The following is a 25,377-nucleotide window of genomic DNA, read 5'->3' on the forward strand; positions in this document are numbered from 1 at the left end:
CCAAAAAAATCCTGTCTTCCAATTGTAAGCAAGGAAGTGGCTCAGTGACACATGAAGTCTCTGGTTTTATTTACATTCTCCGGGCAAATGCTTGTTTTTTCTAGTAAGACACAGTCCACACACTCAGACTGGGATGAAGCCATCCACCCCACCCTGAGAGTTTAGGGGTGGGGAAGAGGGAGTGGTGACTGAGGCCGGCGTCTGGTGGCAGGTGGGCTCTCCACGCTGCAAAGTGGCCTCTGGCCCCAGGCACGGCCTTCCGGAGTGGACACAGATGGTGAGCAATCATGACAGGAGCCCCTTGTGTCAAACTGCTTTATTACGTCTTAAATAACCTCACACTCTAACAGATCTACCTGGCATCCGGTTTCCCTGCAGTACACAGACTTAAACACACAAGGTCAAAGGTCAGAGGGTGCAGAGCTCTACAGAGCCATTGGGTAGGGGAAGGGAGGGGTTCAGTTGTATTCTTGCTGCCAGGTCCAGGCCTATGGCATTACCTACCAGCCTTAGTTCAAGATCTTGAGGAAGCTGTCCCAGGACCCCGTGTCCATGGCCATGCCATCATCCATCACTCCCAGGGAGCTGATGTGGTTGTCATGACCAGCCAGAACACCTGGGAGGGAGCAAAGAGCCACAGTCACCCCACGTGTGCCCACAACACCTCAGGCAGCCAGGAGGAATGGTGCCTGTCGTTTCCTAGGGGTGCAAACAGCACCCTGCTTCTCCGCAAAGATGACACTCCAGGGACACACACTCCAGGGCCCAGCCTTGAGTCAGTCACCAAGGTGGGGGGGGAGAACTGGGAAAGGCACTGACACACAGTGACGCCCCGCGACACGTGCTGGCCCCTGAGCACATCGTGGTGCACTGGCTTAAGCCACCACTTCCAACACTGGCAGCCCTGAGAGAGCTGGTTCAGTCCCAGCTGCTCCACTTCCATTCCAGCTCCCTGCTAATGTGCCTTGGAAGACAGCAAAAGATGGCCCAGGTGCTTGGACTGCTGCCACTCACATGAGAGACCTGGATGGTGCTCCTGACTCCTGGCTTTGGCCTGGCCCAGCCCTGACCACTGAGGCCATTCAGGGGGCATGCACTGTTCTCTCTAATAAATAAAACTTAAAAAAAAACACATGCACTGGGTGTTGGTGCTGTGGTGCAGTGGGTTAGGTGGGCTGCCTTACTGCAGTGTCACATCCCAGCTACTTTGCTTCTGATCCCAGATTCCTGTCATGTGCCTGGCAAGGGAGCAGAAGATGGCCCAAGTGCTTCAGCCCCTGCCACTCACAAGGGAGACTAGGATGGAGCTCTTGGCTCCTGGCTTCGGCCTGGCCCAGCCTTAGCTGTTGCAGCCATTTGGGGAATAAGCTGGTGGGTGAAAGATCTCTCTCTCTTTCTCTCTCCCCTTCTGATCTCCTTCCCTTCCTCTGTCTCTTTGCCTTTCAAATAAATTAATTCATTTAAAAAATGAAAGCATGTATCTAACAAAAAGACTTCAAACAGAAGCACACCTCACACCTACCCACCCTATCACCCTCCAGCCTGGCAGCTCAGAGGGAGCACCCGGGGCTCAGGGTCCCTGCTGTGCTGTGCCATGCTCTCCTCACAGGTACACATGGGAAAAACTTCTGGTGCCCCTTGAGCCAGCACTGGCAGCGGCCAGGGCCTGGACGTGGTGGACGTCTCCATCACCACCACCCCATCATGCACAGCCTGAGCAACACAAACCTAATGCTTCAGCCCATGTGTGTTGGTCACAGACCCGGCCACCTACCTGCCCAGTCAGCCTTGAGCGCATCCCAGATGTTGCAGTTGAAGTCGTTGTACCCAGCAAGGAGGAGCCATCTGCTCTTGGAGAAGGAGACCGAGGTGATCCCACAGATGATGTTGTTGTGGGAGTAGGTCATGAGCTCCTGGTCTGTGCGAAGGTCTAACAGCCTGCAGGTGGTGTCATCTGAGCCATTGGCAAACACATTGCCATGTGGAAAGAACTAGAAGAGGAAGAGAACCATGGCAGCATGTGACTGCTCAGTGACACAGCAACGCAGACACAGCAGGAAGCTAAGCAGGGCTGGGCTCTGGCAAGAACTGGGGTGGGGTGGGGACACCATGGCTGCTGTCCCCAAATAGCAGCTCTCACTGCAACCCAACAGTGAGATGTGGTCAGTTGACACTCTGTGGCCACCAGTCTTTGGCCTGAACTCAGGCAGGAGCGGGGGACTGAGCAGAGCAACAGACAACTCTGCAGTACACCAGATGTGTCCAACACATCTAAAAACCTCCAAGGGGCTGCAAGGCAAAAGCACTGCCTTCAGCCAAGGGACTCAAGAGGATGCCAGAGTGGCTCCAGGACACCCTGCCGGGGCCTTCAAGGGGTGGGAACAGGGCCTGTCACAGAACTGCCATACCACCAATGCCTGAGAGCTATGGGCAACACATGGTCAACTGGCTGGGGTCACGTCAGAAGTCTTCTGCACCCCACTCTGTGAGTCAGGTTGTGTTTACATAGTGGAGAGGAAAAATAGCTGACAGTTTGCAGGCTAGACCACAAAGCAAGCTGCATCCCCCAGACTCACACAGATGGCATTGATGTTGGACTCGTGTCCTGTGAAGGTTTGCCAGCACATGCCTTCTCAGATGTCCCAGAGCTTGGCTGAGGCATCACAAGCACTAGAGACAAATAATCTGGTGTTAGGAGCAAGAGACAGGCTCATGATGTCCCCATATGTCCGGTAAATGTGGTCATCTGCTGGCCAGTCTCAATGTCCCACAGGGCACTGGAACAGAAGCAATGGACAAGTGGGCATGGGGCTGATGATGACAGACAAGAGTCATGTACTCAACCACCCAGGACTACGGGAACCTCAGGGCTTGCTCAAGACAATCCTCCACCCTGTAATCTCGCACACAAAGGACGCTCGGGCTCCTAGACAGGTGTGTGAAGGGAAGTGGGAAGCAGGAAGCTGCTGACCAAGGCCCTGGACCAGGAAGAGAACCCAATTCTGCCCACAGCTGCTCCTCAAGACCCCTGGAGCCTCCCAGTGCCGGCCACTTCCATGCTTTCCTGAACCTGAGGGACAATGCTAGGGAAGCAGACAGCTCAGAGGAATTCTAAGGCCCCATACTGCCCCACTTGGAGTTCCAGAAAACCTGTTAAAGGACATGGCATGGTGACTCAGGGTGGCCACAGGTGACACAGCAAACGCACCTGCACAGGGCAGGCATCTGGTTCAAAAGCCAAAGTCATGGGCTGTCTCTGTGTCTCAACCACAGAAACCGTGCCTTCATCTCAGCTTCCCAGGAAAACCTGGCTCAGCCCAAAAACACAAACCCAGTCCAAGGATTTCAACATCTACTGCCCAGGGAGCTACCTCTGGGGACTGCAGAAAGGAAGTCCCACACTGGAGTCAGAAGAAATGACTCAGACCTAAGGGTGAATTAAAAATACTTTCTAATAATACAGTATTGTGAGACTGACTCTGGATTCCAAGTCTTCTATAAATCAATGAGATCAACATGACTGACACTTCGTAATACCAACTCCTCTGTTGCTGAGTCAGGCAGATGACATGGGCCCCGTGCTGACCCTGTGACTGGGCAAATGAGTCATAGCCTGGCCAACCATGCCAGCTCCTGGCCACCAAGCCATGACAAAACCCACCGGGGGCTGGCACTGTGAGTGTAGCAGGCAAAGCTGCTGCCTGCAGTGCTGGCATCCCACATGGGCACCAATTGGAGTACTGGCTGCTCTACTTCTGACACAGTGATCTGTTGTGCAGTGAATTTAGTGCTAAGAAGATAAACAGATGCATTTTTTCAGATACAAGTTTAGAATACAGTGGTTCTTTCCCCCATATCCACCCTTCCACCCCAATTCTTATCCCATCTCCCTCTCTCATCTCATTTTTTTTGTGACAGGCAGAGTGGACAGTGAGAGAGACAGAGAGAAAGCTCTTCTTTTACCATTGGTTCACCCCCCAATGGCCGCTGCGGCCGTCGTGCTGCAGCCGGCGCACTGTGCTGATCCGAAGCCAGGAACCAGGTGTTTTTCCTGGTCTCCCACACAGGTGCAGGGAGGGCCCAAGGACTTGGGCCATCCTCCACTGCACTCCCAGGCCACAGCAGAGAGCTGGACTGGAAGAGGAGCAACCGGGACAGAATCTGGCGCCCCAACCGAGACTAGAACCTGGTGTGCCAGCACCTCAGGCAGAGAATTAACCTATTGAGCTGTGGTGCTGGCCTCTCATCTCATTTTTAGTTTGATTTTATATACAGAGAACCTGCTCCATGTCAAGCATACATTTCAACAGTTTGCACCCATGTACACACACAATATATAGAGTACAGTTTGAGAACAAGATTTGCAGACAATTCTCATAGTACAACTCATTAAGGACAGAGGTCCTACATAGAGAATAATTGTGCAGTGACTTCTGTTGTTCCTTTAATGATTAACACACCTATTTATGACATCAGCGATCACTGAAGGCTTTTGCCATGGGCTGCCAAGGCTATGGAAGCCTTTTGTTACCATAGACTCCATTGTATTTGGACATGGCCATAAGCAAAGTGGATGTTCTCTCCTCCCTTCAGAGAAGAGTACATCCTTCTCTGATGACCCTTTCTTTCCAGAGATCCTCCATGGAGGATATATTTTGTGACAGAATCTTAGCATTCCATGCCTGAAATGCTCTCAGAGGCCTTTCAGCCAGACCTGGAAGCCTTAGGGTGGCATCAACCTCTTTCTTGAATTAATGGAAAAGCATGAGAGTAGGGGTGCATTATCTAAATTGGCAATTAAAAGATAGGAAAATTAGATAGGAAATTATATATATAGGAAAATTTAAACCAAGATGCAACTTTGTGCTGTCTATAGGAAAACCATTGAAATGTAAAGACACATGGAGGGGATTTGAAGTTATTTTGGTCAAAGGAGAACACATTTCATTTGCATAGTAGGAATAAGTTCAAGAGGTCTGTTGTATACCATGATGGCAACAGTTAACTATAACATGGCTTATTATAAGAATAATTAAGATAAGAGTAAGTATTTTCAATCTGTAAAACAAGCATATGAATGTTGGGTTTTCAAATGCAAAGATAAGACAAGGGAGCCTCCATCAGAAGAGCACTGAGGATGGCTCTCAGCCAGCACTTTTTATTGAGGGGAACACAAATAGTGCATGGGGCCCCAAAAACTTTGGATGAGTAAAAGATTAACAAGAATACATCATTAGAAAGGAGATACCAGGTTATTAGGGCTCTATTCTTCATGACCAGGACATTTATCATAATCACAATTCCAAACATCATCTTACGGGCTAAGTACCTTACATTTTTGCAAACTTAAGATACATATATATGGATTTCAAAAGTAAAATAAAATGAAGATATAGATTGAATAAATGAAAAATATACAGAAACACATTCCATTATAACATTAGCACAATGAAGCCTGGAAAAGTAACATGCATTTTAGGTTAATCAGGATTCATGTCAGAAAAAAATTACAAGGGTTTCATAGTGAGAGGAGTAGGCAGTTCTCCAAGGAGACATTACAATGCTTCATATCAGTGTTCCAAGATAGAACATCAAATTATTTAAGAGAATAAGCTTGCAAAACTGCAAGGATTGATCAATGTTAATCAGTACAGATAAAGACAATGGTATAAATACCCAACCAGGGGTAATGAGTAGTTATCAATATGTCATTGTGCAGATATAGCAGCTAGTACTAAATGGAGAAAATAAAGTTACCCCAAGCAGTGAAAAAATCATAAAAATCAGTTTATATGAATGAAAAGATAGACAATCCATCCATACTATCAATATTTCCTACAGAACCAGAGTTTATCCACAATCTATAACCTGACAGAAATTTTCCACAATTAAAAAAAGTCCCAGAATTAGCAGATGAGGAACACAAAGCAAGAAAGATATTGTCACAAACATCAAACATAAAGCAAGTAAACTCGTGGTTTAGAGAAATAGAATGCAAACAATCAAAAGCATCAAAAAGAACCATGTCTTGGTCCTCTGTGGTGGCAGAAGTAGAAGGGAATGGGAAAACACTTGGACTGAACAAGGCTTATTTATTATCCTCAGTATTGACTCTATGGATGTTACGATACTTATTCAAATTTAGCAGAAAACAAAGATGTCAACAGTTCTCTTTGCTTTCATTGGATAATCTTAAGACTCAATGCAAGAATATACATGTCTATCATTGAAATCATGGCACACAATTTCTAACTAAGTGGGTAAAGTGTAACTCAAAGGCAACAAGTTTCTAACAAGATGTGAAAAAAACAGCTCTTCGAAGCAGACAATTTTTTTTAAAGATTCTATTTATTTATTTGACAGGTAGAGTTACAGACAGTGAGATAGAGAGACAGAGAGAAAGGTCTTCCTTCCATTGGCTCACTCTCCAAATAGCCACAATGGCCGGAACTGCACTGATCCAAAGCCAGGAGCCAGAAGCCTCCTTTAGGTCTCCCATGTGAGTACAGGGGCCCAAGCACTTGGGCCATCCTCCACTGCTATCCCAGGCCACAGTAGAGAGCTGGATTTGAAGAGGAGTAACCACGACTAGAACCAGTGCCTATATGGGATGTTGGTGCCACAGGTGGAGGATTAACCTAGTGGGCCATGGCGCCATCCCCAGAAGCAGACAATTTCTCCCACAGTTCACAAGGGAACCCTGACCCAGAAGGCCCCCAGGTTCCCAGACTTTGGGGATCACACTGAGTACATGCAGACTAAGAGGTTTCAATCGCAGGCACTGTGGCAAACCTCAGCAGCCAGAAAATTTAATTCTGGGAATTCCACATTTCCTACTTTTTTCTACCAACAGCATGCATTGGCTCCTTCCTCCAAGGTCTTAATTATCACAAGAAATCCAATACTCAAAATCAGTTTAAGATTGTGATGTGTGCAGTCTTTTTTGTCATCATTAACACTGAATGTGTATTGTTTGTTTACTATTAAACAACATACCTGTAACACCTATAAATTTCCAAACAGTTCAATTCTGACATTATATTGCATTAGTAAAGGTTACAGATTCAGACTTTAGTCCCACCATACAACTCCAGGCAAATGTCAGTGAAAAGTATGCATTTGTTTGTCTTATCCCTGTCCCCTTTCTGAAGTTATCCAGAGATTCTATCTACAGCTATCTCACTAGCATAAGCTTAGCTATTGCCTGAAATTTGACAGAATCATAGCCACTCCTATCACTCAGGAAATATCTGGGTCTTAAGTCCCAGGAGCCAGGAATTGAGGAGAAAAATTTCTTTTATTATACCAGTGACAAACTCTCAAATTTAAAAACCCTCTTGCAGCCAGCAGAATCTGATCTTCCCAGATATTCTCAAGTGGTGCAAACTATGGTCTGACTAAGCCAACTCTGGATGAAAAATGATAGTGCTGTGTGCCAACAGTGCATTTGCTCCTCAGGGCTCACACCAGTTAGCTGGGCTTGTGTGTGTTGCTCCTTGGCCTTTACAAAGTTTATACTCTCTACATAAAACTGAGAGAATCCAGAGTACATGAATCATTTAGGGATTTATTACCAGATTTATCACCCTCTAAATCTCAAGGGTTCATTTAATTCCAATTATGAGAAATTAATCAGTGCAAACAGGTGGAACCTATAAGAAGTGATTAGGATAAATCCACATGAGTGGATTTATCCCCAGATGTCTACTATGGAAGCCACTTTGTATTCACCTCTCCTACACTTCCATTACCTGTTCATATGGTTTTCTGTGCCACCCTAAGCCTCTGCCAGGATGCATCATCAGATACTGCCCTCCAACCTTGGACCCAAACCATGAGACAAATACCATTTCTTTCTAAACTACTGAATCTGTGCTTTTCTGTTATTGGCAACAAGAAAACTGACTCAGGCCCCTTGTAAGAGCAGTGCTGAGAGGACTGAATTGTAAACTTGTGACCTGGCTTCTCAACTTAAGGAAATCAGACCATAAATGAAAGTTGAGTTAGCCAAAGTTGGTAAATAAGATTAATTCCCTCTGAAAGATACATTCCCAGGAGTCACAAATCTATTAATGTAGCAAATGTTTTGATTACTGCATCTGTTTATCTTCTTAGCACTAAGTTCACTGCACAACAGATCACTGTGGATTTTTCAATTTATTTATTTATTTTTTTTTACTAAGAAGCCAAGAACTTTATCAATGCAGCCGTCACTTTACAACAAACCCAAGAGCCCGCCTTCTCTGGGAAGATGGGGAATCTGTACAAACTCTTGGGTTTTATCCACTTCAAAAGATGCTGAATCCAAACCATCCCTCCCCCATTCTAAGAAGGCAGTACACACAGGTACACCTGACCAGTGCTGGCCAGCTCCTTTCACAGAGATAATATTAACTCTATTCTCTTCACTAATCCCATGAAATACCTGGGAAAACTTTAATTCACTCCTGCAATATCTATTGGATGACCACTAATACATTCAACTCTGAAGTTAGGAATCAAATGTTACATAGCTCAGTGAGTTCAGGCCACAGTAGCCAGACAGTAAAGACAGTCTCTCCATGCCTCCAATATGCAACTATTTCTCAACCACTGGTGAGTCATGGATCTTGAGAAATTAGATGAACCTTATATTCATCCAATACCCTGGGGCCTATCCAGGAAGAATCATTGCCCCTTAAATACAGCCCTACTTTAGGAATATTTTATGAACTAGAGAGAAGCCACCCAAGTCCTCTGCGGCTTCGCTCCTTCCTTGTGAATACTCAGAGAGACTTCCTAACTCTAAGGGATGGACTAGTGATGGACTCCATTCCCTTCTGAATCCTTCTTCCTATCAAATAATCTGTCTACCTGGTGAAAATAATAATAAACACTGGGGGCCTCGCGCTCCCCCGGAGTGAGGCGCTGAGGAGGCGCCGCGGCGTGGGGGTGGAGCCCGCGGGCGCGCGTCCCGAGGCGTAGGCTACGTCGTTATGTCAGCCGGGAGAGAGAGAAAGACTTGGCAGGGACTGGGGGACAGGGCCGAGAGAGCGAGAGAGGGAGGGAGTGAGCGAGTCAGCGAGAAGGGGCAAGGCGGCCACTCGTGCCGGAGGGACCGCGGATGAGAGTGGGGGCGGCGGGGGGAAGGAACACAGAGGGAAGAAGAAAGGCCAAGAGGAGAAGGTGGCCGGAGGCGGCTGCTGCTGCTGCGGCTGGTGGTGGTGGTGGTGGTGGTGGTGGTGGTGATAGGGGTCAAGGAGGAGCAGGCGGAGGGCAGGGGCTGAGGGAGTGAGTGAGAGAAGCGGACGCACGAGGGAGGGGAGGGAAGGGGGGTGTCACGCGGGGGCGCGTGCGCGCACCGGGAGCGCGCTCGAGGCGAGTGGAACTGGATCCGGTTTGCTGCCAGCGGCGTGAGCTTTGGCCGCCATTTTACAACAGCTCCACTCGCGCCGGACACAGGGAGCAGCGAGCACGCTTTTCCCGCAACCCGATCCCCTCGGACAGGATTCCTAGGCCACAGCCCGACGGGGAGGGCTAGTTGCACATAGAGATTTAGATGAAAGAGCTATTGAAGCTTTAAAAGAATTCAATGAAGATGGTGCATTGGCAGTTCTTCAGCAGTTTAAAGACAGTGATCTCTCTCATGTTCAGAACAAAAGTGCCTTTTTATGTGGAGTCATGAAGACTTACAGGCAGAGAGAAAAATGGGGGACCAAAGTAGCGGACTCTAGTAAAGGACCAGATGAGGCAAAAATTAAGGCACTCTTGGAAAGAACAGGCTACACACTTGATGTGACCACTGGACAGAGGAAGTATGGGGGACCGCCTCCAGATTCCTTTTATTCAGGTCAGCAGCCTTCTGTTGGCACTGAGATATCTGTGGGGAAGATCCCAAGAGATCTGTCTGAGGATGAGCTTGTTCCTTTATTTGAGAAAGCTGGACCTATATGGGATCTTCGTCTTATGATGGATCCACTCACTGGTCTGAATAGAGGTTATGTGTTTGTCACTTTTTGTACAAAAGAAGCAGCTCAGGAGGCTGTTAAACTGTATAATAATCATGAAATTCGTTCTGGAAAACATATTGGTGTCTGCATCTCGGTTGCCAACAATAGGCTTTTTGTGGGCTCTATTCCTAAGGGTAAAACCAAGGAACAGATTCTTGAAGAATTTAGCAAAGTAACAGAGGGTCTTACAGACGTCATTTTATACCACCAACCAGATGACAAGAAAAAAAACAGGCTTTTGCTTTCTTGAATATGAAGATCACAAAACAGCTGCCCAGGCAAGGCGTAGGCTAATGAGTGGGAAAGTCAAGGTCTGGGGAAATGTTGGAACTGTTGAATGGGCTGATCCTATAGAAGATCCTGATCCTGAGGTTATGGCAAAGGTGAAGGTACTTTTTGTACGTAACCTTGCCAATACTGTAACAGAAGAGATTTTAGAAAAGGCATTTAGTCAGTTTGGAAAACTGGAACGAGTAAAGAAACTAAAAGATTATGCATTCATTCATTTTGATGAACGAGATGGTGCTGTTAAGGCTATGGAAGAAATGAATGGCAAAGACTTGGAGGGAGAAAAAACATTGAAATTGTTTTTGCTAAGCCACCAGATCAGAAAAGGAAAGAAAGAAAAGCTCAGAGGCAAGCAGCAAAGAATCAGATGTATGATGATTACTACTATTATGGTCCACCTCATATGCCCCCTCCAACAAGAGGTCGAGGGCGTGGAGGTAGAGGTGGTTATGGATATCCTCCAGATTATTATGGATATGAAGATTATTATGATTATTATGGCTATGATTACCATAACTATTGTGGTGGATATGAAGAGCCATACTATGGTTATGAAGATTTTCAAGTTGGAGCTAGAGGAAGGGGTGGTAGAGGAGCAAGGGGTGCTGCTCCATCCAGAGGTCATGGGGCTGCTCCTCCCCGTGGTAGAGCCGGTTATTCACAGAGAGGAGGTCCTGGATCAGCGAGAGGCGTTCGTGGTGCGAGAGGAGGTGCCCAACAACAAAGAGGCCGCGGGCAGGGAAAAGGGGTCGAGGCTGGTCCTGACCTGTTACAATGAAGACTGAGTTGCTATGTGGGATTACACCAGAAGCTTGCAGTGGAATAATGGTAAGGAAATCAAGCAACCTTAAATATCTTGGCTGTATAGGAGCATATTCTATTGCAGAAGACCTTTCTATGAGGATCATGGAATCAAATACAGGACATTGAACTAATACTTGGACTTTGATATGAATTTCTTTAACAATTTTCTCTGCAGTGCAAGTTATTAAACTAAAACTACTCTATTTTCCAAATGTGTTCCAACAGAAATCCTTCATAACTTCTAGCATGTTATCTTAATAAAGAATAAAGTTCTTCTCTTTAAAAAATCTACTCTAAGTAGATTTTTCCCCTGTTTTTTTTTAAATTAAAGATCCCAGCAGTGGTATTCTGAAATATTATCTTGAAATTGTGCATTTAAATTTTATTGCAGTGGTATAGATGAATTCCACTGTTGGTATCCTTAAATTTTATTTCTGCTCACCAAGGTTAATAATGATTGTCTATATCTTTTTATAGTAATAATCACTTTTGAATTGTGTTCAGATATGCAGTTTCAGGTGTAATCATCAGAGCTGGTTAGTCAGGCATTCCAGATAGTGGTTCTTTTCAGAACCTTTTTTTAAAGGGTTGGTTAACTACCTCAGTAGCAGAGGATTGAACTATACACTGTCTGTACTATACATAGAAAAATCTTTGTAGATAAAAGCAAGGCTTGTTAAATATGAAGGTAAGATTTTAATATACCAAATGTAACATTCTTTAGTTTCGGAGGCTTGTAAGACTTCCTCATGACCATCATAACAGGCCTTGCTTTTGTCATATTTTGTGGCTGAAAAAGCAGCCTTGCTTCTTCAGATATTGTAGTTATTTGGATGTATAATAGTTTAGCAAGATGTTACTTTTGTAAGACATCAGATGTTCAAAAAAAAGTGCATCCAAACTTGTACTAAATACTGCAGTGTCCCTTTATAAAAAGTCAGACTAAAACTGACAATTGTACAGCAAAGCCTGACATTTGGATATTTTGAAGTTTTTTCAAAAATCATAGAAATTAGTATATGGCTGTAGTTTAGCTTTTTAGGTAAAAGGTATGTTTCATTAGTGCATTTCTTACTGCTGATCACTGTACAAATGTGAATCAGCTTTCCATTTCTTATGCAGGTCATGATAACTTGTAGAGTAGAGTACAATTATTTGTGCTATGTTTTTAATTTTCTAAAGCACCTTGATGACAGTGAGTGTTCAGTGGTGAAGCATCCTCTATTGAATCACCCTCAAAAATTTTTTTGCCAAGTCCTAAGTTGATAGCTTAAAGTCAAAAGTAAAATTATAGTTTAATTAGGTCTTGGTGTAAATAAATCCCTTCTCCCCTTCCCCAAAGGGATACTGCAGTTATATCACATAAACCCAATAGGCACCACGATGAAGATCAGAGCTTATACTTAATTAAGGTTTTATACACACCAGTTCCCCAGTAAATGCAAATTTAACAAGAAAAGTAGACATGTCATATGTTCAAAATGCTCATGGCAAACAATCATTTTGCATTCCTGCAAATAAAATTGTTTTATACTGTAAAAAAAAAAGAAAATAATAATAAACACTGAATTCAAGGGAGAGTTTCAGAAAGGGTACTCTCACACATCACAGAGTCTGTGTAAAAGAATACACAGCCTTGCCCCTGGCTTCATGGAGAAGCATTATAAACCTATCAAGCAGTATTCTTCAGATTTACCAAAATCTCCAGTAATTACCCTGGCCCTGCTGCCCTATAATTCTGAGTTGTGGGCAATGAAATTCCAGGAAACCAGGACCCAGAAAATGCAGTGATTCTAAATGTCCAATTCAGACTTTTTCATATTCCATAGGAATCTCAGCTCTTATGTTACCAAAAATCCTTCATGAGGCAGGAACCAGGTAACTTTATTTTTCAGCGCTTAGGATTTTCTTGATTTTTATTACTAAATATCTACTATAGGAACACTAAACAAAAGGGCAAAAACATTAAGGAAAAATATCACTGGACAGGAAGCGTAACACAGCAGTTAAAAATGAACTCTGGAGTCAAACAATCCTAGCTCCATTCCTTACTAGATGTGTCCCTTGGTTTCCCTCTTTGTAAAACTGGGACAATAACAATACCTATCTCATTGAGTTAAGGCTACTTTTTGAAAGCATTTAAAACAAAGCCTAGCATATAGTAAGCACTATATGTATTTGTAAAACTTCAGAAAAAAATCTTAACTGGGTTAATTTCTTCATGGATCTTTCAGATCTTCATACACATACATTTTAGATAGATAGATAGATAGATAGATAGATAGATAGATAGATACATAGATAGATTATAGATGGATATTTTATGTAGATATATAGATAGATATGTTTTTTACAATTCTACATCCTTTTTATGCCTTCATGTTATGTATATTGAAGCAGTGTCCATAATTATCATTTATAGTGATTGCCTAAAACAAATTACAAACTACTTAACCAATTATGCAGTAATGCATAAATAATGGGCACTGACACACTGGGTTATTAAGTATCATCTCTTATTCCAACAAAATCAGTTTCATATGCCTATGTAACAACTTTTCCACCACTGGTAATCTCAGTTACTTACTAATCTTTCCTAAAGGAGGTTAATCTTGATCAACAGTAAACACTCCATTCCATACTATACTACATTTTTTCTTAAATTCAAACTTAGTATCCCATATCCTACTCCTTAAAGGGCACCTAGACCCTTACTTTATAATAGCAAAATCTGTATGTCTATTATCATGCACAAAATGTTATTGTAAATCTTTCCACCCTATACCCCAGCTTAACAAAAAACAGTGTTTTTCTAGTTAAAACACTATTCTCAGCATGTTTTCCCTTAACAATACACACTGATCTACAATAGGTGAGAGCTCTTGCTAAAACATGCCTTTTTTGCCAGTCATGTACCTCAAGTATAGATTCTTGGTAGGCCATAGGGGAGTTTAGAATTTTGGTCATCATAATTTTATATTGAGTAAGGACCACATACCTGCTGAAAGCTTTTCCCTATTCTTTTCATTCATAAGGTTTCTTCTAAGATATTTTCCACTGAATAACAAGGGGACACGTCTTAATAAAAATTCTTAATGAATAATTTCTCTTCTTCATTATATTTATGAGGTTTTTTTTTCCCAGTGTGTTATCAAAAACCTTTCTGCATGGCCGGCGCCGTAGCTCAACAGGCTAATCCTCCGCCTTGCGGCGCCGGCACACCGGGTTCTAGTCCCGGTCGGGGCACCGATCCTGTCCCGGTTGCCCCTCTTCCAGGCCAGCTCTCTGCTGTGGCTAGGGAGTGCAGTGGAGGATGGCCCAAGTCCTTGGGTCCTGCACCCCATGGGAGACCAGGAGAAGCACCTGGCTCCTGCCATCGGAACAGCGCGGTGCGCCGGCCGCAGCGCGCTACCGCGGCGGCCATTGGAGGGTGAACCAACGGCAAAAGGAAGACCTTTCTCTCTGTCTCTCTCTCTCACTGTCCACTCTGCCTGTCAAAAAAAAAAAAAACCTTTCTGCAATTCAATTCAATTTTCTTCAGTGTGATTTCTCTGGTGTTGAAGCAGGGCTGAGTGACCACTAAAAGCTCTTTCACATCCATTGTATATAAAGTGTTTCTCTCCACTATGCATTCTCTGATGAATAATGAGGGAAGAATCCTTACAGAAAGCTTTCCCACAATGCTTGTGTTTCTAGGATTTTTCTCCAGTACGGTTTTTCAAGTATACAATAAGGGAAGAATTCTCATTAAATGTTTTCCCATATTCATTACACCTGTATGGTTTCTCTCCAGTATGAGTTCTCTGGTGTGCAATGAGATGAGAGCTACAATTAAAGGATCTTTCACATTGATTACATTTATGAGGTTTCTCACTAGTGTGAATTCTCCAATGTGCAACAAGGTGGCAGTACTGACTGAAAGACTTCCCACATTTATTGCATTCATAGGGCTTTTCTCCAGTAAGACTTCTTTGATGCCTGACAAGGTGAGCCATCTGCCTGAAAGATTTTCTGCATTTATTGCATTCATAGGGCTTAATTCCAGAATGAATGATTTCATGTTTAGTAAGGGATGAGTGTTCTCTAAATGCTTTGCCACATTCCTGACATTATAGGGCTTTTCTCCTGTATGAGTTCTCTGATGGACAATAAGATGGGAGCTCCAGCTGAATGATTTGCCACATTCAGTACATTTTTATAGTTTTGCTCCAGAGTGAGTTCTTTCATGTTTACTAATGGCTGAGTAATCCCTAAAGGCTTTTTCACATTTGTCACATTTGAAGGACTTCTCTCCAGTCTGCATTCTCATATGGGCAATGAGATGAGAGCTCCAGCTGAAAGATTTCCCACATTCTGTACATTCAAAAGGTTTCTATTCAGTATGAGTTCTCTGATGTCCAATATGATGACAATTCCAATTGAAAGATTCCCCACATTCATTACATACATAAAGCTTTTCTCCTGTATGAATTATCTTGCATACAATAAGATGAGAATTCCAGCTGCAGGCATTTCCGCATTCATTACATTTATAGGGTTTTATTCCAGTGTGGTTCCATTCATGTTTAGTCAGGGCTGAATGATTCCTAAAAAGCTTTCCACATTTATCACATGCATAGGATTTCTCTCCAATATGAGATTTCATATGTTGAATAAGGCATGAGCTCCACATTCATTATAGTCATAGGCTTTCTCAGAACTATAAGTGCTTGTATGTTGTGTAAGGAATGTCATATCCAAAGACTTTTTCCCATTCCTTGTATGCATATGCTTTCTCTATAGTACCAATTTTTTGGTGTTCCATGAAGGATGAGAAGTAAAAGATATTCTCATATTCTTTGTAATCATTCTGGTTTTCTCCAACATGAAATCTTGGATGTTCACTAAATGGTGAGCTCTAGTTACAAATTTGATGACATTCCTTATATTGATAAGGATCTCTTTATGATCACCAAAATGTATTATATGATTGAAAGATTTAACAGCATCAGTACATTTGAAAAGATTATCTGTAGCTTGCATTCTTATAGTGTGAATAGGTTGAATGGACTGGTAGAGGATTTGTCATACTTATTTTCACAGGTAACCTATCTGCATACATTATGCCTGAGTTACATTTCCAGCTTTCAGCATATTTTTCAGGCTTACAGAGATGTTCTACATGAGAAACTCTCTGTGAAGGACCAAAGTTTAAGTTCTGGTTGTACTCTGACCCAAGTTCACAGAATTCTGAGCCTTTTTGAAACAGCACACTTGCTTTTGCATGAGAAACATTTGCCTCATAGCTGTACTCTGGTTCATGTGGTACATTTTTAATTGGTGTTTACTGTCTAAAACTTCTATCCTGGAGAACCAAGAATCATCCCATACGTATTCTTCCAACCTCATTTCATGGGATTTTTCCTCCTCAAATATGCTTTCTATTGGGACCAATGCTTTACTTTCAATATTTTTTATTCATTCTGGACAAGTGCTTTAGGGTATGCTTACTCCACTGACCATGGCTCTTTGTCCAAACAGCAAGATGATCTCAGGCTTGGTGATCTGATTTCCCACAGACAGCGGATGTCCATAGGTCTCCAGCTTTACATCATGGTACAGAGTCCGCTGAACAAGGTTCAACTGCCCCACTCTTCTTGAGTGAAGTCCACCACCACATCCTTGAAGGATACTGGTTCTTGTACAGGGGCTGCTGGGAGCCTGGAAGCCCTCCTCTCTTCCTCAGGGTTCCCATCCCTGTGCCAGGCAGGGTCCTGAGGACACAGAACCCAGGAGGGCCATGAGTCAACAGCTGCCATCCCCCAAGTCTGGTCTGTAAAGGCATCCCAGGAAGTCCACGGGTTAATGACTGATCTCTACCAACTGCAGGGCCAGGAGCACAATACCCAACCTGGAATCCTCACAGATCAGTGGCTGCACAGAGCTAGGGGAAAGGGGGGAGTGGACAGCTACTGCTTAACGGGTACTAGGGTTTCTTCTGGAGGGTACGAAAATGCTCAACTCAGCCTGTTTGTCCTGGTGTGAAGTCACAGGCAGTTCTGTCTCCCAGACTCCCAACTCCATGTCTTGTGTAAGTCTCCAGACTTCTCTGACGGATGCCTGGGGCTGTGTGTGAAGCATTAGCATACCCACTAGCAAAAAGAGCACCTGGATGGACCTATGCCAAAACCATCGTGTTCAGTTTGACATCTCCCAGTCATTACATATTAACAAGAACCTGGGGCTGTTCCCAACCCATTCCGAATATCTTCCACAGCTCTTTATGCAAACAGGCATGGATGAGAAATGCCTGCTAGCTAGCAGCCACCACCACAGCCCCCTCGCAGGTGACACAGCAGGCTCAGCATCTCTTCATTTGGCTTTTGTCCAGAGCTGAAGTTCGTCCTGGCCATGTGCTGAGTAACTCTGTGCATGGCCCTGGGGACAAAGGTGCACCAGGACCAAAGCACAGGGACCACTGGGGCCTCCCTGGCATGGCCAGAGGAGGCAGGGAGCCTAGAGCTGGGAGGAGGGAGGTTCCAGGGCCAATGGCGGCAGTGCTAAGGGGCCAGCCCAGGACCTGTCCTGGTGCTGCGCCGGCCCCCTGCCTGCTCTCATGAGCCTCTGGGCTCTCTGAGGTGACAGATGTAAAGGCTGCAGCCCCACAGCCCAGAGAAAGGCCTCACCTCCACCACAGAGGTAGATTACACTTGAATCTGTAAATTGGTTTGGTATTAGGGATATTTTAATAATATTAATTCTTTCAAATCAGGAACATGGAAATATTTTTCATTTCTTCTGTTTTTTTCTACATTTTTCATTGATGTTTAATTTTCATTGTAGAAATCTTTCACATCCTTGATTAAATTTATTCCTATGTATTTAAAGTTGGTTATAGCTATTTAGAATAGAATAGTTTTTATAAGTTCTTTCTCAGCCAGATTACTTTAGATGTCTAAGAATTACATTAATTTTGTGTGTTGGTTTTGTATTCTGAAACTTTGTTGAATTCTCTACTAATCAGTGTAGAATCTTTTATGCCCTTATATAAAGGATCATGTCTAATGTAAATAGAGATAATTTGATTTACTCATTTCTAATTTGTATCTCCTTAGTTGCTTTTTTCAAAATTTATTTATTTCATTGAAAGGTAGAAAGACAAAGAGAGACACATAGAGAGAGATAGAGAGATATCTCTCCCACTGTTTCATGTCCCAAATGACCCCAACAGCCATGTCTGAACAGGACTGAGTTCAAAACTGAATAACTCCATCCAGGTCTCTCACCTGGGTGACAAGGGTTGAAGCAGTTGGACTATTTTTAAAGTTTATTTATTTATTTGAATGTCAGAATAACAGAGAGAGAGAGAGATTTTCCATTTGCTGGTTCACTCCCCAAGTGTACACAGTGGCCAACATTGGACCAGGCCAAAGTCAGGATCTTCATCTGGGTCTTCCACACAGTTAAAAGGGCCCAAATATTTGGTCTATCTTCAACTTCCATATCTGGCACATTATCAAGTAGCTGGCATGGAAGTAGAACAGCTGGAATTTGAACCAGTGCTGCTTGGGTCATTTTTGAAAACCTTTCCAAGAACATTTGAAGAAAGTGAGCTCAGATGTCAAATAACCAGGGACTGCAGCTCTGGCATAGTTTGTGAAGTCATTGCCTGCAGTGTTTGCATCCCATATGAGCACCAGTTCAAGTCCCTGCTGCTCTACTTCCCATCCAGCTCTCTGTTATGGCTTAAGAATGCACTAGAAGATGGCCCAAGTCCTTGGGCCCATACATTCATGTGGGGACCTGTAAGAAGCTCCTGGCTCCTGGATTCAGATCAATTCAGCTCCTGCCATTTCAGTCATTTGGGGGGTGAACTAGTGGATGGAAGACCTCATCTCACTCTCTCTCTCTCCTTTTCAAATAAATAAATACATCTTTAAAAAAAAGAAGTGGAGTAACTAGAACTTTTTTTGGCACTCTGACACGGAATGCTGGCATCACAGAAGACAGTTCAAACCACTCTACCAAATTACCATCCCTATCATAATTCTCTCTCTCTCTCTCTCTCTCTCTCTCTCTCTCTCTCTCTCCTCTCTCATTTTAACAGCAATTCATTGAAAAACAAAAGTGTTTTGAGAATACATTCCTGTCTGGTTCCAGTTCATGATGGGAATGCTTTCAGATTTTCCCCATTCAATATTCCACATCCAATATTCAACAAATTACCTTTATTGTGTTGAGGCACATTTTGTATATACCCAACTTTTTAGATTTTTGTCATGAAGGAAGATTGTATTTTAGCAAATACTTTCTTTAAGTCTATTAAGAATTATATGGTTTTTAATCTCTCATTTAGTTAATATTTAAGATTTATTGATTTGCATATGTTGAATCATATCTGTATCCCTGAGATTTTCAAACACAAGCAAAATATTATAGGAAAGCACTTGATACAATTCAAACTACATTTTTTACTGTGAGAACTTATTCATTAGAAAAAAAATGATGAAGTGAAAGAAATTATAAGGAATTGATATTTGGTGGAAAGTAGTCCATTATGATTATTTTGAAATTGGAAATAAAAGAGCATATCAACAAAGATAAATAAAGCAAAGATAAATAAAGCAAAGATTATGCCAATTGTCAGGATAATGTAATGGGAAAATACTAGAAATATGAGCTGCACATTTCAAATTCAACATTAATGTACAGAAAAGAAAAAAAGATGAAAGTTAGTGTAGTCTTGGAGATCTCTGGAATAACACAAAATTTATGACCTAGAAGAAAAAATAAATCAATTTGCATAAGGTAGTGTAGAGAAATCAAAATAAGAAAGCTGTGAGCACACCAGATAGCAGTTTGGTACTGATGACCTCACAATGAAGAAGCAAAGCAAGATGGTTGAGCAGCATTGCCTTTCTCTGGGATATTAATGATACATATGTGATACTTATTAATTCAAAGGCAAGAAACAAATATAAAAGCTGGTAAAATGGAAATCATATTGTGACTACAGTGTGTTAAACTGTCATTTAATAGGAACAATAATAAAATAATGAGTATATAAATGGATTTTGAAGAAAAATAGTCCACCTCAGTTAAATTAAAATGGAAAATTAAAAGTTTACAAATGAACATATATAAAAGAAATGTCATACCAGTTTTCAGGATGACAATTTAGGAAATATGCTATATCCAGATTCATGGTTCTGAAGTTCAAAATTACATGTAAATTTTAAATCCCTCCTAGCTCCAAAAAAAAAATGGGAATGGAATTCACTGGCCTAAGAGGTTCTGAGAAATTGTGAACAGGAAAGTTGCCAGGAGAAACTAAAGATTTTAGCTGGAACTGATGACATCACCAGGAAAAGGCCACTCAGTTGACATAACTTACACAGTACTGACATTGAACTGCATGAAGATACTGCTATTGCATACAAGTGATATTAATGAATTAAAGTAAATGAAAGGAAATGTGTATATTACAACATAAATTATACTACAAGAATTATTTAGCATTACTATGGAGGGCCCATAATGGGGTTACCAGCAGACATAAAGAATTTTGTTGAACAATAGTCTAATCTAATTCTGTTATAATGGGAAAACAAATTGAAGATAGAAAAGCAAAAGCCATGACAATAAACAGGATTATCTTAATGTGAAGACATTTTTATTAAAAGTTGCACTTTTGAACTTCACAATAAAAAGTTAATTTAGTGCCTTAAAACTCCATAAATGCTAAAGAAATATCACCTGGGAATGGAGAATTACTGCACTAGTATAAGACATTGGACATTGTCAGTACAACTTAGAGAATTTTCTGTGATATGATGATGTCACAACCAACAAGTAAGATGTTTTGAAGTTCACACTGGTAGGATATGCTTACTATAGGATAAAATTCATATTCCCAAATAACGGAACTTCACTGAAACAAAACAACAGAACTGATATTCACCCATTGCCATGAAAGTTATATATTGATTATTGGAAGTAGTACAGAGTAATTTGCTAAACAGCAAAAATATAGTGGCAGGCAGATAGGAGGTAATTTAGTGAACTAAAAGGCACAACAGTGCTATATTTGAGAAAAGAATAGACATAGGACAACCAAGGGAAGTTTATACCATCTGCTATAAAATCATACATGGAAGGTTTCTACATTGGGATCTACACTTTATAAAATATCAACAATCAAAGATTTACTTACATTCCTATAGACCACAAGAAAAGTTAAGACTTATGTCACCTCAAAAAGATAGGATTACAATACTGGCCAAAGTCAATTCTCAAAAGAGGTATCTATGAACATGGCCAAGAAAACTAAGCAAAAGTTTTGGCTTTGATGATCCCATTGTGAAAGAGCCAAACAAAATGGAGTAAGTTTTGAGAGGTAGGATTTGCTACATGGCTTTAGATCCACTTCAAGTATGTCTGGTGGGGAGCAGATGATAGCTAAAATATTTGAGTGCCTGCTACCACCCACCTGGGAGGCCTGGTATATTTCAGGGCCCCTTGCTGTGATCTGGTCTAGTCCTGGATGGTGTAGCCATTGGGGGAGTGAACCATTAGATGGAAGATCCATCTTTCTCTCCCTTACTCCCTGACTCATTCCCTAATTGTTTTATATAATACAATTTAAAAATATAAACATGAACAGTGTCAGGAAAATATCCCCAATTCAGTGATATTCTAATCAAAAACCCAATCAAGATGATCACATGTTCACTCTACTAGCATTGGTAGACATAAGGTATTGATAATATGCACGATAGTAATATTCTGAAAGAAAAAAATGTTATGAAAAAATTTTGAATACTATAAAGTAGAAATAAATAGTAAGAATAGTAGTGACAAGTAGATATAAAGGAATAATTTAATATGAATAATGTTCATATTGGGATGGGACACCTGTGATCTATTCAGAGATTCCCAAGGCCACAGTTTCGCATAGCTTTTAGTGCAGGGGGCCTGGGCTCCACTTCCTGTGTTGGCACCATGCCCCCCTCCACCCCGACCCTGCTCCTTCTCCTGCTCGCCAACAGTGGGCAGTCTCAGCAGCCTCCATCTGTGCACGCCCTCCCTGCTGCACAGACAGGAGATGCAGAGACCCACTGGGTTGTAGATAGACACACCCACTCGACAGGCTGGCCCCGGGGTTGCAATTTGCCCCATCCCAATGGCTCAGACAGTCTAGCTGGGAGGTCCAGCAACCCTCCAACCATTTCTGTGATTGCTGCCTTGCCCACTACTGGAAACTATCCCCCTGTTTCCATGTGAGGCTATCAGGGAAAGAGACATGGTAACCACTGTCTTGGGTGACTTCAGATCACTTAACTGTCCTTGCCTCCTGACCTCAGTGTTTGTCTCTAGTGCCACCCTATATGCCCCCATGATCTGTCTCTCTAGACCCACACTCCTGTCACTTGTGCTTGGGGCACGTCACAGGTCCTCAGAGCTGTTACTGAATAAAGTCACTGCATTTGCCTTTAGGAAGTCAGGCTTGGCTTTAGCAGGTGCAGCTGATATTGGTGAGCATAGAGAACCACATCCGGAGAGGCAGGGGTGTTGCATTGTGACCACTCCTCCTGAGGGTTTACTTTGTGCCCACATTGGTCCAGGGCTTGGCACTCCTCCAAGGCAGGTACTGTGGCTGTTCCCACTGCATAGATGTGAAAGCTGAGGCTCAGTGAGGTCTTGTGCCTTGCCTAAGCTCTCTCATTTCACTGGGCATGGAACCAGGATTCTCCTTGCTCTTTCCCATTCACCACTTGCCCCTCCCACTGTCCAAGGACAGACCAGGTCCCAGCTGGAGGGATCCCAGGGTGCAGGGATTCCCATCCTGCTATGTGAATTGTATGACCGGGGCTATTCTCTGAGTGTCCTGTGCGGTGGCAGCTTGGAGGGACAGGGCTAACAGATTCTCTCTAGCTTTTGTGCACCTCAAGTTTCTCTGCAGAGGTGGATGAAGGAGAGGGCTTCCTGGAGCTGCTACCCTCACTTTCCTGTCCCCTCCAGCCCTCAAGTGTTGTCACATCAGTCGGGGAAGACACTCTCTGAAGCTCTGAGTTGGTGACTCACTCTGGGGGAGGTTTCCAGTGGCATTCAGTCTCTGTTGACACCGAGTGAGTGCTCACCCCAGGTTGGTGGTGACATTAACCATGAGGATGGTGCTTCCCTGTTTGCCATGGCTGCAGGCTCCTGATGCAGCAGCTATACTTGGGAGGGGCATGGCGGGAGGCTGTGCTTAGGGCATTGTTCCTGAGCATGGCTGGGGTGCACCCTGGCTGATCCAGGGGCCAAGGGCACTTCTGTGTTCTGTCCACTTTGCAGACAGCAGGGGACCAGGGTGAGGTCGAGAGGGCTTCCTGCAGATCCATGTGCGGTTGTGGCCACCGCGGCCTCACTTCAGTGCAATGACATCTTTGTTGTCCCAGCTGAGATAAGGCCTTGTAGCCAGTGCTGGGGCCTGTGTGTCCCTTGGCCAGGGTGCAATGCACAGTGCCCTGGGAGGCTGATCCTTGTTGGACGAAATGTATTCAAGCAGCGGGAGCCCTTCCAATTTTTCCAGCAGAGGTGCCATCTGCGCAAGGTAGAGAGGGTGTTCTTGCAGGCTCCCCACCCCCCAGCCATCTGACAAGTTAAGCAAATGGTTATTTTACAGGGCCACTGCTGTCTCTAGCTCCAGGCATGAACAGCGAGCACCACCACAGAGGAAGAAAGGTCCAGTTTATATTGTCCCTCAGAAGCTTCCACCTCTTTTCCTGGCTTGGAGGGCTCGTGGCTTTGCTGTGGGCCATGGGCGTATTTAGCCATCCTAATATCAGACAAAATAGTTGCACATAAAAAATTTAAAAGATACAAAGAAGGGTACCATGAAATGATCAAAGGATCAAGTAAACACGAAGAAATGACTATTATAAAAGTATATACACCTAACTACAGGGCACTTGGATACATAAAAAAATGTTAGTGGATTTAAAGGGAGACATAGACTCAAATACACTAGTAATGGGGTGTAGTGGAATGAGAAGGCCATGCCAAGGTGGCCACTGGCAAGCAAGCATCAGTTAGTCAGGAATGGCTTTGAAACTGCCTAGCAATAGGCTGTGATTGGATGGCTGTGGAAACTGCCTGGCAACAGGCTGTGATTGGTTGGGGTATGGACCGCCCCTTGACCAGATTGGCTGGTCTTGGCTATATAAGCTGTTGTACCAACTGTAATAAACGAGTCTGCAGGCTGCTCGCCTCAAGCCTGCTCTCACCGGACTCCCGGGGTCTGTGTGTTGACTCCGCGCCTCTTGCCCCCACCACGCTGCTCTTCTCAGAAACGAACCCACTGCAACATTGTAGAGAATTCAACGGCAACATCTGGCGCCCCATCATGACTGGGAAAGAAACAGCGTGTCGGACTCGGCGAGGTCCCCCCTGGATTTCGGCAAGTAGGCCCCTCGGTGTTTTGTGTGCTGTTCGGTTCTGTGAGGGTGAGCACAGAACCCCCTCCTACGCCCCTTTCCTTGTCCTTGTCCTCAGTCTAAGTGACCCCAGGTTAGCACACACCGCCCTGAAGCGTACGTCGCTTCTCGGCTCCTCCTTTTACTTTCGGTTCGCCCGGCGAATTCACATAAGGGACTGATCATCCCAGAATTCGGAACCAAGTCATCTTCCCTCACTCGAGAGAGGTGACGCTCCGGAGACACCGTGTGGGCATACGGCCTTGACCTAACAAATCAAGGAAGTCCCCCACTAAGCACAGGACATACGTACGATCTGATACACCACTATCTGTTTGTCTAGCATAGGGAAACCTCCCACAAAATGCCATCCACAGTTGAGGTGCTAGGAATTTGCTTTGTTACGGTAGCAGTGCTATACGTGTCTTTCCTCTGGCTAGAGTTGGCGTACCGTGCCGCTCTTAAGCGCTCAGACATGGGAAAGATACCCCCCTCTCAGAATCCTGTGCAGATTATCAAAGATAGTGAATCTGTGAATGATAGGAGCCTGACACTCCAGGTCCCTGTCTCACAGACAACGGTTTCTGACTTAGGGAGAGAGAGCTCCGACAGTGAAAAAAACAACGTAGCAAACAAGGTAGCAATGCCTACTCAGCCACCCCCCACATACCCGTGGGATGAACTAAGAGGACCTCTACACAATAACTCATGCGAGGTCATCCCATCCGCACCCAGTGAGGATCCCCACATTTGTGGCAGTCCTTGGGCACTCCAAGCTCTCAGGACAGCTGCTAGATCCCATGCCATCAGCATGTTTGCTGTTAATGTTGAAGTGTATGCAAAATTGAGGCCCTGGATTC

The 25,377-nt window shown here is 43.6% G+C and overlaps 1 protein-coding gene and 2 pseudogenes across 1 annotated transcript; 1 reads left to right on the forward strand and 2 right to left on the reverse strand.

The window, feature by feature from the left end:
• Positions 1–509: 509 nt before the first annotated feature.
• LOC133754944 (guanine nucleotide-binding protein G(I)/G(S)/G(T) subunit beta-1-like) lies at positions 510–9,410 on the reverse strand (annotated as a pseudogene).
• Positions 9,411–9,508: 98 nt separating this feature from the next.
• LOC133754959 (heterogeneous nuclear ribonucleoprotein Q-like) lies at positions 9,509–11,244 on the forward strand. The gene is given in 3 exon segments (XM_062185288.1): positions 9,509–10,220; positions 10,222–10,561; positions 10,564–11,244. Coding segments are annotated over 3 exon segments (1,392 nt in total). The 5' UTR covers positions 9,509–9,660; the 3' UTR covers positions 11,056–11,244.
• Positions 11,245–14,608: 3,364 nt separating this feature from the next.
• Positions 14,609–17,473, reverse strand: LOC133754945 (zinc finger protein 606-like; annotated as a pseudogene).
• Between the last annotated feature and the right edge of the window lie 7,904 nt (positions 17,474–25,377).

This window comes from Lepus europaeus, unplaced genomic scaffold (genome assembly GCF_033115175.1).
Source record: "Lepus europaeus isolate LE1 unplaced genomic scaffold, mLepTim1.pri SCAFFOLD_34, whole genome shotgun sequence".
Classification (NCBI taxonomy): Eukaryota; Metazoa; Chordata; class Mammalia; order Lagomorpha; family Leporidae; genus Lepus; species Lepus europaeus.